The sequence below is a fragment of the Rattus norvegicus genome, chromosome 3, assembly GCF_036323735.1.
Source record: "Rattus norvegicus strain BN/NHsdMcwi chromosome 3, GRCr8, whole genome shotgun sequence".
Taxonomy (NCBI): domain Eukaryota; kingdom Metazoa; phylum Chordata; class Mammalia; order Rodentia; family Muridae; genus Rattus; species Rattus norvegicus.
Window position 1 is genome coordinate 128,164,096 of NC_086021.1, and position 16,251 is coordinate 128,180,346.

The 16,251-nt window shown below is 42.0% G+C and overlaps 1 protein-coding gene and 1 long non-coding RNA gene across 7 annotated transcripts in view; one reads left to right on the forward strand and one right to left on the reverse strand.

Moving 5' to 3' along the window:
- Ttbk2 (tau tubulin kinase 2) overlaps positions 1-16,251 on the reverse strand; it is a 111,780-nt gene that overhangs the window by 19,245 nt on the left and 76,284 nt on the right. For all 6 annotated transcript variants that reach the window (XM_006234837.5, NM_001415701.1, XM_039104949.2 and 3 more), the window contains 2 exons: positions 4,415-4,572; positions 2,725-2,941 (listed from right to left, as the gene is read on the reverse strand). In XM_006234837.5, the coding sequence (XP_006234899.2) occupies positions 2,725-2,941; positions 4,415-4,572 (375 nt within the window). The remainder of the gene's footprint in view (positions 1-2,724; positions 2,942-4,414; positions 4,573-16,251) is intronic.
- LOC120101914 (uncharacterized) lies at positions 2,854-5,337 on the forward strand. The gene is made up of 2 exons (XR_010064877.1): positions 2,854-2,993; positions 5,055-5,337. It is a non-coding gene; the product is annotated as an uncharacterized LOC120101914 (long non-coding RNA).

Sequence of the window (16,251 nt, forward strand, 5' to 3'; positions counted from 1 at the left end):
AGTATGTATGCCTAGGCTATAATCTGAACTTGTATATTCTCATGCTATATTTCATGTATTGAACGCCCTAATTCCAAACTAAGATAATGGGGTATGTGGGAAATGACTAGGTCATGGAGGCAGTCTCCATAAAACTGGTATCTTTATAGGGGGTCCTAAAGAGACCCCCAAATCTGTCTCGATCACTGTAAGTGATAAAGTTCTGTTGTTTGCAAGGTACCTATTTCATATTTTTATTATAGCAGCCCAAACATACTAAGAATATATCCTTAAGGGTATTTTTCTTTTTTAAAAAAGATAACATTTGACTTAAAAGAAAGGAAGGAAGGATTACTTGGCATAAAGATGGAGCAGAGACTGCGCATAGCCAACCAATGGCTGCCCAACTTGAGACTCATCCAATGAGAGAGCCACCCTTACACTATTAATGATGCTCTGCTCTGCTCTGCTCACAGACAGGAGCCTAACCTAAGTCTCCTCAGATGCAGAGACCCACAGCAAAACACCAGGGGAGTTAAAGAGATCTAGTGGGAGAGTGCGGGATAGAAGTGGGCAAGCAGAAGGTCAAGAACACCAAAAGAAGACCCCATAGAGAGTGGACTACCAACCAGGGCGTGTGCAGAAGCTAGACTCCCTAACAAGCCAAGTGGGGGCTGTTTCAGCCTCTGCTCCCTCCCATTGGATCCCTTCCCCAACCTGGGACTGCTTGGTGGTCTCAGTGGAAGAGGATGTGCTTAGTCCTGCTGGGACTAGATGTCCCAGGGTGGTGTGGTGCCCAAGAGAGGCTCCCCTTCTCTGAGGACATGGGGACAACAGGACAATGGGAGGAGGAGAGGAGGAGGACGTGGGCTGTGATCAAGATAAAGTGAATAAAAAAATACTGAAAAGGAAATGAAAACAAAAAATTACTTTTATTTCTAATTGCATGCTGGGGTCTATGCCTGTGCACTTGTGTTTGTGTGTGGGGGTGGGGGCACATGCACACATGTTAATATATGAACACTGAGTGCAGATGATTTTAAGCATCCCAAATCATCAGATCTGGAGCTAGGGTTAAAGGCTGTGAGCCAACAGACATGGATGTGTGGTGAACTGAACTCAGGGCCTTTTCAACAGCAGTCCCTGTTGTAACAGCTGTGCCACCTCTCCTGTCCCTCTGTAAGGTAGGAATGGCTGGCCAGCTTTCTAGCAGCCATATTTTAAGGCTGAACCCTAACCTTCACATTCCCAACTACACCCTTTCACACTGTCATCATTTTCAGGACAAGGTTTCTGTGTAGCTGTGGCTAGCCTAGAACTCACTATAAACCAGCATGGCCTCAAACTCAGAGACAGAGATCCGCCTGCCTCTCCATCTCCCAACTGCCATGATTAAAGACACAATAACAACTACTACTACTGTAATGAATGACCTTTTCAACATTATCTTCATATTCCAAGAAAGGAAAAGAATCAACAGTGAGAGCAAAGAAAAGTCTGAGGGTAATCTGCCCACGAGTTAAAAACCCACCTATTTCTTTTCCACACTCACAAGTGGACCTGCGTATAATTCTATCTTTTATCACCCACTTTACCAGTTTATGATCAAGTGTGATCTGTGCTCTCCTCTTCCCCTCATTAGAGACAGTGCACCAAGGCTGTGAACAGAGCTGCACTAATCAGAGTCAAGAAAGGGAACAAAGCCCTGCCGTCATCTGGAAAGATGGTCCGCTTTTGTTCTACAGATGTTTCTTTTCTGTTTGTCATATGATTTCCCTCCTTCCTCCTTCCCTCCATCCTTTTATGGTAGAGGTGGAGATGGAACCCAGAGCCTTACATATGCTAGGCAAGTGCTTTACCACTGACTCCTACTCATGCTCCTGATTTATTTTAATTATCTATCTTTTCCATTACATATACTAGATATTAATCTTGGTATGTAAACCTGAGCACTTTGGACCACATTTGAAGTAACCATCAAGGGGGCTGGAGAGACAGCTCAGTGGAGAGGGAGCAGAGAGACCACTTGCTATACTGGCAGAGCGCAGAGCGCAGAGCGCCAGGGTTTAGTTCCCAGCACTCACAGTAGCTCACACCATCCATAACTTCAGTACCAGGGACCCAGTGCCTTCTTCTGACCTCCACAGACACTAAACACAGTGTACATACTATACAAATACATACAGACATGTAGGTAAAACAGCCATACACATTAAAAAGTTCTTTATAAAGTTTTAAAATAAAATAAGTAGCAATACCTTGTTCTACTTTATCCTCGAAACTGAGAGTCATAAGCTGGTGGGATGATTTAGTAATGACACTTTTTTTTTAAATGAAAATTAAATTATATCATTTACCCCCTTCCCTTTTCTCCCTCCAACCTTCCCCATTAACTCTTGCCTCCTTAACTCTCAACACATGGTGTCTATTTCTTCAACTGTTATTACATATATATGTATATATCTTCCTAAATATATAAACTGTGTGTGTGTGTGTGTGTGTATTTATTTATTTATTTCAGGGCTGAACACTTGCTATTGGGTAATCAATTTGAGGGCTCCTCCCAGGTGTGACTAGGATGACCAGGGTTTGAGCTCCAGGACTATTATGTAGGAAAAGAACAGCACGCGCACGCACACGCACGCGCACACGCACACTTTCAGTTATATTCTCTCTCTCTGTATCAGTAAGAGAAGAGCAATAAGTGCATAGAAAGATATTACTTAGTATGTAAGAAATACATACTTTACAAATTCCGAGCTTTATCTTGTTCTTGTTGATGTCCATCTCTTCCCAGACATCCTTTTCCTGAGGGCGAGGGTGCCCCAGAGATCCAGGCAATTTATCTGGGGACACACCAGCAGGGATTCCATTCTCCCCATCACTAAGCTGCTCATCTGGAAACACTTCGTCTGTATTTTCTCGAAGCAAGTCTCCTGGGATAGGGGTGGCATTTGCAATTCTGAAGAATTAGGAGAGGAAACCAGAAAACTTTAAAGACCAGAATAAAAGAGGTACCAGAAGACTGTTTTAAATATTTTTGTCTCTAACTTTAAGTGATAAGTCTATACATAATTAAGAGTTAAATAAAATCTAAAACTCTTTTTAACATTAATTTTATGTTGATTCTGAAAAATGAACATTTTTCTAAATTGGGAAAAGTTAAAATTTTCAACGTGACTTTCAATGCAAATCTTAGTACAACTCACTGATTTAATGATCACTTTTCTTTTTGTTTGTTTGCTTTGTTTTTCAAGACAGGGTTTCTCTGTGTCCCCCTGGCTGTCCTGGAACTTGCTTTGTAGACCAGGCTGGCCCTGAACCCACAGAGATCTGCCTGCCTCTGCTTCCTAGTGCCGTGATTAAAGGCGTGCACCGCCACACCTGACCAACAATCACTTTAAAGCCTGAAAACATCTGTTCTACTTTCCATGAAGCTCTCATCAGTAAAATAAAATAATTTGCCATTTTTGCCAGTAATAAAAACAGTTAGAGGGAAGTACTTGGTGGTATAAGTAACTAAGCAATGGTTAGCTGACTTTTCAGTATGAAATGTGTACTACTCTTTATTATTTTATTCAATGTATTTTAGAACTCATTCCCATCTCCGTACCACTGCACTTTATGTTCTTTTTCTGGATCTTAAATAAACAAAAGAAAATAAAACAAGGGCTGGAGAGATGGCTTAGAGGTTAAGAGCACTGACTACTCTTCCAGAGGTCCTGAGTTCAATTCCCAGCAACCACATGGTGGTTCATGGCCATGTATAATAAGATCTGGTGCCCTCTTCTGGCTTGTAGGCATGTATGCAAGCAGAACACTGTATACATAATAAATCTTTTTTAAAGGATGTGGTTCCCACACAGTTAAAAACAAACAAACAAAAAAACCTACAAGAAGCACAGAACTGAAAATCAAACCAACAGGCAAACAATAAGACAATAAGACAAAAGAAAGTCCCAGAAGCAGCAGTGCGTGCTCACTCGTATGAGGCCTCAGGCATCAAAGGAGGAGAAAACCCTCTAGTTTTTCCCTCTGAGGAAATTAGAATTTCTGAAATTACAGAATTCATACAGTTCTACATGAGAAAAATACAAAATATGAATAGGTATTTGTCTATACATTCCTTCTTCCCTTTCTTTCCAGAGTGGGTCTTACTTTGATCCTACTCTGGGACTGGTACAAGATCTTCCCAAACCCCGGGTTACAGGAGTATACCATTGTGCTTGGCTACATACACTTCTTTTGAGTGAATTCCAGGTCCTGGTCACACAGTTGACATCTCTCGGCTTGCTAGTCCATGACAGGTTTTTACCTTTTAGTCATCAGTCAGCTATTAATTCAGAAGGCCTCTGATAACTCTCTGTTTGACAAATACTAAAGGAAATTCTTGCATTCAGAAAAGGCAGCACTGTCTGAGCTGTGTGGGACATACCCGATTGCAGCAGGGGTCAGGCGGGTGTGCAGCTGAGGGGTGGCAGAGGTGGTGGTGGTCGTTAGGGAGCCGTCAGTTCCACTCTTCTCCCAGTCAAAAGGGTCACTTTCAATTACTCCAAAGGTCTTGATGCTATTGTCAAACACGGATGTTAGAAGCTAAACCACAAAGGAAAAAACTAGAGTGAGCCGACAGCAATCCAGGCAATTCATCTAAAGCAGACCCTTTAAAAAGGATCTATAATTAGATTTCCTTCTAAATCAACGGTTTAAAAGAGAAAACAAACTGGGACCATGTGTATCATAAGAAATTAATGTTAATTAATTAACTAATGTTGACTGTGGAACGAGTCTGTAGTTGTAAGAAATATTTTATTTACAGAAGCTATATAATGCAGCCTTCTATTTATAATCTAACCTTACACAGTTAGGTGAAAGGAAGTATGAAGTGTGAATATATATACTCATATCTATTCACGTAATCCACTCATCTGGCTGTTTATGTATTTGTGAAGTGGACATTTTTATATGGCTCAACCCAAATAGGTATAGGTACAGTAGCCAGTGGTTACAGCCGAGATGCCCACGACAGGAACATAAAGCAAACCTTTCATCTTTCCTTGTGTTTGTTTATCTTTTAGGAGCCGGGCAATGGTTGTGCATGCCTTTAATCCCAAGCACTGGGGAAGAAGTAGGTGGATCTCTGTGAGTTCAAGGCCAGCCTGGTCTACAGCTGGAGTTCTAGGACAGCTACACAAAGAAATCCTGTCTCGACAAACTAAAAAACAATCAAACAAACAAAAACAAAAATTCAAAAAAATCCCAATCACACATACAGAAAAAATTTTATGTGTATGTTTATATACACAGTCCAATTTATGCTTTTAGTTTGGCTTGTTTCAAATATAATTTCATTCTTACCTATACCTGTCCATATTTTCAACTTCATAAGTATAATTTTATTCTCTAATCATTTCTCTTACTCTGCTAGTATCCTGTACTCTGAAATTCATTTTTACGGTTCCTGCTTCAGACTGCCTGAAACCAACACTTCTTGTTGGAGCATTCTGCCCATATCTTTGAGGTTTAAAAAGATGATTCTGGGGCTGGAGAGATGGCTCAGTGGTTAAAAGCACTGGCTGTTCTTCCAGAGGTCCTGAGTTCAATTCTCAGCACCCACATGGCGGCTCACAACCATCTGTAATGAGATCTGATACTCTGGTCTTGTATGCCTGAAAACAGTTACGTAATACCCATATACATACATACATACATACATACATACATACATACATACATACATACACACACATACATACATGTTTAAAAAAGAGGACTCTGGCTATTAAGTGGACAACAGATGCCATAAATAAACAGTGATGATGATAAACCAGTTAGGACCAGTGAGGAGGCTACTTATCAGTTAAACCAGAATGGACAAGTGATTTGAATATGACTTGGAAAAGAGTCCAAAGACCCTGTTGACAAAACTAATGAAGGCTGGGATGGCACAGACAGAATGAGGGCTAAGTTACATTTCTGTTCCAAGGCACTGGATAGACTGCCTAGAAATGCCAACTGGGGTGTTTGGGCCTGGGATATTCTGCAGAGCAGGCTGGTGGGTCATTAGCATATAAAAACCACTGTTTACAGTCACAGGGCCAGTGAGCTCCACTTGGAGGCCTTATCAAGGAGGTCTGAAGATGAAGACCTAGGGTATACACTGGTATATAAACATTACTCTACAAAGGTAACCAAGGTTAGAGGTAGCCAGTGAAGCCCAAACCCCAGAATGTAGAGTTCTAAAACTCACCCAAGGGAGCATGTTTCAACAAGGTGCATCAAATGCTATTCCGTAAGTCTATCCTTCTGAGTACTTAATTAATTCTTCTTTTAACCCACTGTAACCCCAAGAAGTCAGCACATGTCTGATCTTACTCATCACTGTATCTTCAAGAACTAAAAAATTACCTTACAAATAATAGTTATTTTAAAAATATTTCAAGAATAAATATCAGCAAAAATATTTACTGAAAGATTTGCATAACTTTAACGTTCACTTACTTCCACAAAGGAAAAATGATATAGAAAAGAAATGGAGAGGAAAGGAATTGGAAAAGGTATGATTATAAAATCTTGGGAAATAATTTTGGTGCTAATTTTGGTTATATAGGTTACCTGTTTTACAGCCAAGGGTACCCCAGAACATTGAAGACAAAGAGGGCTGGGCATGTGGGCATGCAGCTCAGCTATACAGCACTTCCCTTGACTATGTGAGGGCTCTGAATCTGGACCTGTGTGTTGCAAGGGGTGGGGGGTTGCTGGAGGGAGTAAGGGAAACACAGGGAGGAAAGGAAGGAAGGGAACTAGGTACACCCAGGGTTTTTCTAATTCAAGGTTCTCATGAATTCTTTCTAAACTCCCGTCCCCATTAGTATTACCTGTGTGTATGTGATGGTGTGCACCATTAGTATTACCTGTGTGTATGTGATGGCGTACACATTTATTTTTCGTGAAACTGGGATATACAATAAAATGAATTTTTAAAGCACATTCAAGATACAGAATTCTATTTTATTCTATTTCTTCTTTTTAGTTTCAAAATGTTTATGTATTATTTTTTGAATTTAACTAAAATGTGTTTTCTAAATAATTTGGTTGAATTCCTAACTATTTGCAGCCCACAAAGATGTTTGATGCTAGTTTCCAGACCCAGTGGATGAATAATCCTCTTATCCTCAGCACAGACCACCATCAATGACGGTGTCAATTATCCCCATATAAAATTTCAATTTGCCATTTTACAGAAAATGGAAGCAGGAGTTATCTATATTGTGATATATTGAATTTCACTGAGGATCGTGACTTCTCTATTTTAATTGAATAAGTGCAAACTAATAGATAAGCAATGCACTTACCCTCAGTGCAATGCTAATACTGGCTTGGCTTACTCAAAGACCATTCGATGCAAAAGACAGCGACTTATTTAGTAATACATAAGTAGATCAAACAGGTAAAAAAAAAATGCACATATTTTTTCCTTTCTGCTCTTCGGGGTATTTTGACAATACGGGAGTAAAACCCAAAAGTTGTACTGCACCCATAACAGACCCAGCAAGACAGAAGACAACGAAGGAAAAGCAATCAGGAGGATACGTGGCATTCACTGTTTTCAAGGTTTCTGCTTTTAGTATTTTTAAAGTTTCTTTAATTTAAAGTTTCTGTGTATGAGCAATTGCCTGCATTTATTGTATGTGTACCATGTGTGCCTGGTACCTAAGGAGACCAGAAAAGGGCTTGAGATCCACTGGAACTGGAGTTACAGACCACTGTGACTCAGACTCAGACAGGTGCTGAGTCACAGCACGGAGCTTGGATGCGGCTTTCATCACAGGGCAGGCCCAGCACAAAGCTTAAGTGTGGGTTTCTTTATTAAGGTGGCGTTCCACAGCACTATCCTTTAAGCCAAACAGCAGCATCTTAATCAGACCAGCAATGTCTGCTCAAAAAATCTCTTAGCTAGGTTTGTTGACTACCCATGCTCCTTCACAGAAGAGTATCCAATATAATTCTGAAGATCCGGCCACTCCTCCCTGCTAGCTGTATGCAAACCTGTCCTGACTGCATGTGGCCTTAAGTGGAAGAGCAACAGCATACAGACTGAGGAAGACTAAGGAGACACACCATGGTCCACACAGAGTGAAGATTTCCTTTCCGGTATAGCTGCTCTCAGGCCACCACACTCCTCCTTGTCAGTAACTCCTCAATCAGGTGCTACAAACAAGCCTGTAAAGTAAGCTTAGGGACTGAACTCTGGTTTGCTGATGACACTGCTTAGACTCCTCCCATGAGAAAATTCTCACGGTAGATCAGAAATTTGTTAGTTTTTATGCTTCATGGTATGCAGAAAATCAGTAAATAGAAGAAAATGTTAGCAGAATGAAAAAATGGAATATTTTTAGTAAAGAACTTAGATATGAAGACTGAGAGAACTACCTGTTTTTCCAGAATGGAAAAGAAAGCTGAAAGGAAAGGCTGAAAGGAAAGGTCTCCTGCATGGTCTCAGCACCCAAGATCAAAGTGTAACTTAAGGCTGAGTGATTGGTGTGCTTCTCTAATAGCCCATGGGCGCTCACAGCCCAAACACTACATGTAAATCCATACATCCTTGTTCACTTTCTGTCTTTAAAGACTTCAGAAAGTCAGCATATGCTGGCTGAGTCTTAAAAAAAGAAAAAGAAAAAGAAAATATATAATAAAAAGGGAGAAATTGTAAGACCTCCTCCCTCCCCATTTGAAGAAGGCTAGCAGAGGACCAATACAGGCTAGCCAAGGACCAATATTCCATAATCTCTCCCCACCTTGTAAAAGAATTTTAAAAGAAATTAAAATCTTTTGCTGTTGTTTTGTTGAGACAGTGTCTCACCATGTAGCCATGATGACCTAGAGCTTGCTATATAGGTAAGGCCAGCTCTCAACTCACAGAGATCTGCCTCCCTCTGCCTCCCAAGTGCTGGGATTAAAGGCGTGAACAACTGCATCTTGCTAGAGACATTTTAACCTCACCTCCTGGTAACATTTCTGCTTACCCACAGACCCTATGACAGCCCCATAATATAATGGGGTGGGGAGGCAGGGAGGCGGGGAGGCAGGGTACCTCTGTAAATTCCAGGCCAGCCTGGTCTTCATAGACTTCATGATAGCCAGCGCTACATTGAGAGACCTTGTCTCAAACAAACAAACAAAAAGTTCAGCTCAAGAAATTACTTCTGCAGGCTGGAGAGATGGCTCAGTGGTTATGAGCACTGGCTTCTCTTCCAGAGTCTTGAGTTCAATTCCCAGCAACCACATGGTGTCTCAAAACCATCTGTAATGGGATCTGATGCCTTCTTATGTCTGATGCCCTCTTCTGTCATGCAGGGCTACATGCAAATAGAGTACTCATATACATAAGATATGTAAATAAAGAAATCCTTTAAGAAATTACTCCTATATAGTAGAAAATGAAGAAACTGGAGAAAACATCTGGGTGGGGTTATCAATTAACTAATGATAAGTAATGTTAGGATGCACAGGCATTCTAGGAAAGAAATGCTAGGGATGAGGGCTGGGATCCCTGCCTAACAACTGGAAGCCCCATCATACAAGGACAGTGAGAATGAAAGGAGAGGTCGTCACAGTGGTAGGGATAATGACCCACTCCACCACTTATATCTAAGTCAAGGTCATCATTGTCTCTATCTTCCTGGCCACTCCCCTGCAAGTAGAACCTGACCATGGTGACTGAGTTCTGGCTAGTAAGTCATTGTTATGGACAAACATCCATACCTGCTCTTCCCCTGACTACAAAAGCCTGTGTGGACAAGAAACCACTTGAGAGTTGCCTAGCAAAGTCACAACAAACTGACTTGTGTGTGACATAAGGCATCTATGCAGTGCTGAGATACTCACTGCCTCTTTTCTTTCCCCTGCACTGCCTCATCGTTACCCAACTCGAGTCTCCTCTGCTTTATTGGAACACACACAGCTGAAAGGCTTAGCCTCTTCTTTTTTTTTTCCTTTTTTTTTTTTTTTATTAACTTGAGTATTATATACATTTCGAGTGTTATTCCCTTTCCCGGTTTCCGGGCAAACATCCCCCTCCCCCCTCCCCTTCCTTATGGGTGTTCCCCTCCCAACCCTCCCCCCATTGCCGCCCTCCCCCCAACAGTCTAGTTCACTGGGGGTTCAGTCTTAGCAGGACCCAGGGCTTCCCCTTCCACTGGTGCTCTTACTAGGATATTCATTGCTACCTATGAGGTCAGAGTCCAGGGTCAGTCCATGTTTAGTCTTTAGGTAGTGGCTTAGTCCCTGGAAGCTCTGGTTGCTTGGCATTGTTGTACATATGGGGTCTCGAGCCCCTTCAAGCTCTTCCAGTTCTTTCTCTGATTCCTTCAACGGGATCCATGCTTATCACCCTGTACAAAGCTTAAGTCCAAGTGGATCAAGGACCTCCACATCAAACCAGACACACTCAAACTAATAGAAGAAAAACTAGGGAAGCATCTGGAACACATGGGCACTGGAAAAAATTTCCTGAACAAAACACCAATGGCTTATGCTCTAAGATCAAGAATCGACAAATGGGATCTCATAAAACTGCAAAGCTTCTGTAAGGCAAAGGACACTGTGGTTAGGACAAAACGGCTTAGCCTCTTAAAGTAGAAACAGGGAACTAGAGAAATGGCTCAGTTGATAGACACTTGTTCCCAGCCTGACAGTAATTTGATCGCTGGACTCTACAAGGAAATGGAGAAAGCTGGCTCCCACACTTTGCCCTTTAATTCACGCATGCATCCCAGTATGTGTACCTCCTTACATATAAATATGTAAATGTAAATTTAAAAAGAACAGAAAGAAGATCAATATATCCCTGAGAATTTGTTGCTGCTGCTGTTGTCATTTTTTAACCCTTTCAAGGCTTCCTGCTCACTGAGAATAAAATTCAAACTTCTTGAAACAGTTTGTTTATAAAGTTCTACATCATCTGGCTTCTTTCTCCAACACAATCTCAAACCATTTACTCCCTTCATTTACTATATTGAGCTCCTATTCCAATCCCCTTACTTCGAGATTTAAGCATCTGCTTGCATCCTGCTTATAACATTCTTTCTCTTAGTTTTCCTCTCCAAAGGACCAACAGAGTCTGACATTTGGGGTGGAGGGTGCGACACTAAACACCTAGACTGCCTCCTGTTATTCTCTAAGCATCCTCGGCTTTAAATAGCCTCTCAATACCTTAAGTCACACATTAGCAGGAATTGGGGATTCAGATTAGTAGCAAAGTGCTTACTTAACAACGACAAGGCTCTGTGTTGACCCCAGCACCAAGAGGGTTAGATTAAAAAAAAAAAAATCCCCAAACTCCTCAAACCACAAAACGAAACAAACAAACAAATAAAATCACAGGAAAGAGACATCATCAGAATCACAGAATCCCTCAACTGCTGTTAATTTCCCAAAGCAAGAGGTGAGATATTTTTGTGTAGCCTCAATTTAATGGGTATATTCCTGTATTCCAGATCCTGGGAAGAAGAGGCAGGCAGATCTTTGAGTTCAAGGCCAGTCTCATCTACCTACTGAGTCCCAGGAAAGCCAGAGTTATATAGTGAGACCCTGTCTCAAAAAGCAAAACAAGAAATGTATGTTTGTTTTTGTACTTATATTTATATACTTTTTCCTGATATTTCCTGTTCAAAGAACAAAAGCAATAGCCCAAACTTACTCAACATTTATTGAAAATATGGGTGCTAACATTACATTTAAAAGAAGAAATGAATCTGGGAAGATGGTTCAGGAGTTAAAGTGCTTGCTGTAGAAGTGTGAAGACTAGGGAGTTCAGATCCCTACAGGCAAATTGCCTTTCTCTAACTCTACTGCTCAGGGGGGTGGAAATGGGGATCCCTGGGACAAAAGGGCTAGCTAAACTAGCATTACTGGTTAGCTCTGGGTTCACCTAAGGGACCTTGCCTTCTAACATCAGCCTTAAGCCTCCACATGAAGTCCCTACACACACACACACACACACACACACACACACACACACACACACACACACGAGAAAGAGGAGAAAAAACAAATCTTGTTTCTCTAGGACTTAAAAACTGATAGGACCCCTGGTAATGGGGACATCTTGTTGGTGGCGTTGTTCTTATATCAGTCAGGGGCAGAACAAATGGCAGTCTTTTGTTCACCCTAGCTTGATGCATGACTTGGTGGTCAAATGTTTCTTATGCTTAGGACTCAAAAATATCAAATCAAATTCAAGCAGTGCGGTGCAGGAGGAAGACAGAGACATGTGGAACACCATGTCACCCACAGACCTGCCCTCCAGCACATGACACAGATGCTGCCACACCTCACCACTGAGCTGGGCTTGGAGGATGTCAGCAGCAGAAGCCACCACAATGTGCGAGCATGTGGTGGTTAAATGGGAGAGAAAGAGAAGTGGAACAGCCTGAGCATTATGAAGAGAGATGGAACTGGAGACTCGAAGGTGAAGAGGAGCAGCTTGTTGTGAGTGGCCCCAATATCTGGGGCCACACTGAGGTCCCAGCCTGAGCTGCTGCAGAGAGCCATGTCTGAGTCTGAGGCTACACCAGCTTCAGGGGTCTGAAGCTCACATTACCACTAGAGAACATGGGGCTATCCCTGCAGGGCAGCCACTGGTGACGATATGGATGTCCAGGGTACCCCCATCTCTCACTGGATACAGCATTCTGGAGAGCTGGTCCTATCCCTTGTAGCACTCTGGAGAATGGGTCCAAAGCTCCAAGAAAAACAGTGGAGCTCATCAGTTGAGAACAAGGGATTGGCAGGGTGAGGGTTGGGGAGAAGATACCTTCCCTCCCTCCCTTGCCCCTTTCCACCTGCAGCAGTTGGGAAAGCTGGCCCTAGGCTCATGTGATGAGGGCCTGTGAACTGGCCCTGCCCCTCACTGACTGCAGGTTTCAGCACTAGGGACCTGTGAGCTAGCCCTGAAGACAGAGGAGACTTGGCCCACCTGTAGCAGTTGAAAGAACTGACCCTGGGGTTATAAGAGCTGGTAAGATGGCCCTGCCCCTCACCAGCTGCAACACTTGGAAAGTGGGCCTGGAACCTTGACCGGGTAGCACAGTGGAGCTGGCTCTGGAAGTGTAGGTGCAGGTGAAACTGGCCCAAGGGCATAACAGCAGAAAAGACGACCCTGCCTCCTCCTGATGGCAGCCCTGGGTATCCTATCTGGAGCACTGCCAGAGCCCACCCTGGTAACGAAGATAAGGCTGACTAGCTTAGCTGCACCCAGGCCCAGATCCAGGGATCTGAACTAGCCCATCCCAAAATCTCTATTATCTGCAAATGGTTGGGGCATTTGAAAAGGCCTGTTCTGCTGTTCCAAAGCTGCAGGATCTTCATAACACAGGATAATTGAGTGGCATCTTGATAAGGATCCAATATTGATGGTGTCACAAAAGTCAGAGATCTCGAACCAGACCAATGACTCATTGCAATGAACATTTGCAAGTGAAGATGTGTGGACAGAGGGCTATACTGTGGGACACACTGGGACACACTACAGCTTCCACAATGAGAGGTCTTCTGTTTTTTTCTATTGTTGTTGTTTGTGTTTTTATTTTGGGGGGGGGAGGATGTAAGGGCGAAGGGCAGATATGAGTGAGAGGGGAGATGAGCAGGACTGGGGTGCACATTGTGAAACTCACAAAGAATCAATAAAAAGTTTAAAAAAAAACTGATAGGGATACAGACTCAGAATATAGATACTAAGATGTAATTTCTCAAAACAACACAACAGGCTCACCTTTTGGTTGCTGAAACAGTGTTACTACATCCCAAACTGGCCTCAAACACATGTTCTTCCTATCTTAGCTTCCAGTGCTAGGACTAGAACTATGCACCACTGAACCTGGTCAGAAACCTTTTAAAAGGAGAGCTTCCCACTTATTTTAAGTGAGACATATATAAAAAGTTTTGATAGATAACAAAATAGCTGTCTTCTCTAGGTCTACACCTGCTGTTAGAGTAGACTGCAATAGGCTATTGGATAAGGTATTAGCCCTGTGCACCTTGAAAATATAATAATGACCCATAAAATTCTCTTAATCTTTAAATATTTACAAAACATATACATTCTAAGTGAAAGGTGACTAACACTTTCTAATTATGAAATATAAGATTTTATTTTAATCTCAGCTCTGACTACATGAAATCAGAAATACACACTGTGACCCAGCTAGGGAATCAGCCATGCTGCTCTATGCTGGGATGCCTTCACCTGTGATGCTCGGAGAAGGATTGTTCTTGTTAACTATGTGGCTATACTGTGAAGAATCCCATGAAACAGTCATCAAAATCATCAAATTCAGAAAGGAGAACTTTCCTAAGACAGTCTCACTGTGGAGCCTTGGTTGGCCTAAACTCACCATATAGATCAGAGTAGCCTTGAACTCACAAAATTCACCTGTTTTTGCCTCCTTAACAAACTGGTGTTAAAGGTGTACACTACCATGTAGGTTCAGAAATGATCTACAGATTGAAGTTAACTACATGGAAGGCGTTAGTTCACAAGAACATTTAAATTCAAAGTAGCTTCTTCTCAGATGAAGATCCTAGCAGTGCTCTCTAACAGCAGCAAGAGAGTGAGGCTGAAAACTGATGTCACACTGACACCAGGCACCAAAACGCCCAGCCAATCACATCAACCTTCCTCACTTACACTCTCCCATCACCTGTTCTCCCACTCGTTGCTTATGAAACATCAGAGAGCAGAAAAGAATCAGATGATATATACTATGTAAAACAGCAAACACATGTCTACTCCATCCCTCCCCAAGTAAAAAAACAACCACACTTTGTCCTATTACTAAGTGACAGAGATGACCCTTAGAGAATATCAAAGTGAAAAACTTATAGTGAATCATCTTCATTTCAGAAAAGAAGTATATAAGAGGAACACTTCAAGGTCTGGCGAGATGACTCAGCAGTTAAGAACACTTACTGTTCTTCCAGAGGAGTGGTTTGATTCCCAACACCCACAGGGTGGCTCACAACCATCTGTGACTCCAGTTCTAAGGTGTTCTAGCTAATTTTATGCAATTTGCTACAAGCCAGTCACCTGAGGGAAAGCAGACTCAAATGAGAAAATGCTTCCATAAGATGGCGCAGCAGGCAAGCTTGCAGATCACTTTCATAATTAGGGATTGAAGTGGGAAGGCCTAGCCCATTGTGGGTGGTGCCGTCCCTCAGCTGGTGGTCCTTGGCCTATAAGAAAGTAAGCTTAGCAAGCCAGGAAGAGTAAGTAAGCAAGTCAGCAGTACTCCTCCATGGCCTCTGCATCAGTTCCTGTCTCCAAGTTCCTGCCCTGCTTGAGTTCCTGTCCTAACTTCCTTTGATAAACAGTGATGTGGAAGTGTAAGCCAAATAAACCTTTTTCTCCCCAAGTTGCTTTGATCATGATGTTTCACCATGGCAACAGTAACCCAAACTAAAGCCCAAACCAACACCATTTCCTGACCTCAGCAGACACCAGGCATTGACATAAACATAGATGTTGGCAAAATATCCATTATACATAAAATAAATAAATATTTTAATGGGGGTGGGAAGGATACTTTTGCTGGGTGTGGTAGTTTAAATCTGCTTGGCCCGGGGAGTTGCACTATTAGGAAGCACGGCCTTGTTGAAGGAAGTTGTGTCACTGTAGGGGTGGGCTTTGAGGCTCTCCTTCTAGCTGCTTGCAAGACAGTCTTCTGTTTGCCTTCAGAACAAAATGTAGAACTCGCAGTTCCTTCAGTACCATGTCTGCCTGGATGCTGTCATGCTTCCTGTCATGATGATAATGGCCTGAACCTCAGAACCTGTAAGCCAGCCTCAATTAAATGTTGTCCTTTATAAGAGTTGTGGTGTTTCTGCTCACAGCAGTAGAACTCTAAGATACTGGACACAGTAGCAACAGTCTGATCCCAGCACTCTGGAAGACTGAGGTAAGAGAACTACAAACCTGAAACTAACCTGAGCTGCAAAGTTGAGACTATCTCAAAACAAACACAAAACCCAACACTGAAAAAACTCAACTACAATATTATCTCAATTTGTTAGACAATCTGTGTAATATCTTATATCAAGTCATATGGGAAAAAAAGTTCACTCACTTAGGTCTTTCAGACCCAAGGTTTGTTGATTCTCTGCTTTATATTCTGAAATACTTTAAATAACAGATGTAATTTCACAAAGAAATAATATATGAAAATAAATTCATTTGTGATAGGCATGAACACTGACAACACTTTAAAATTTAAAATT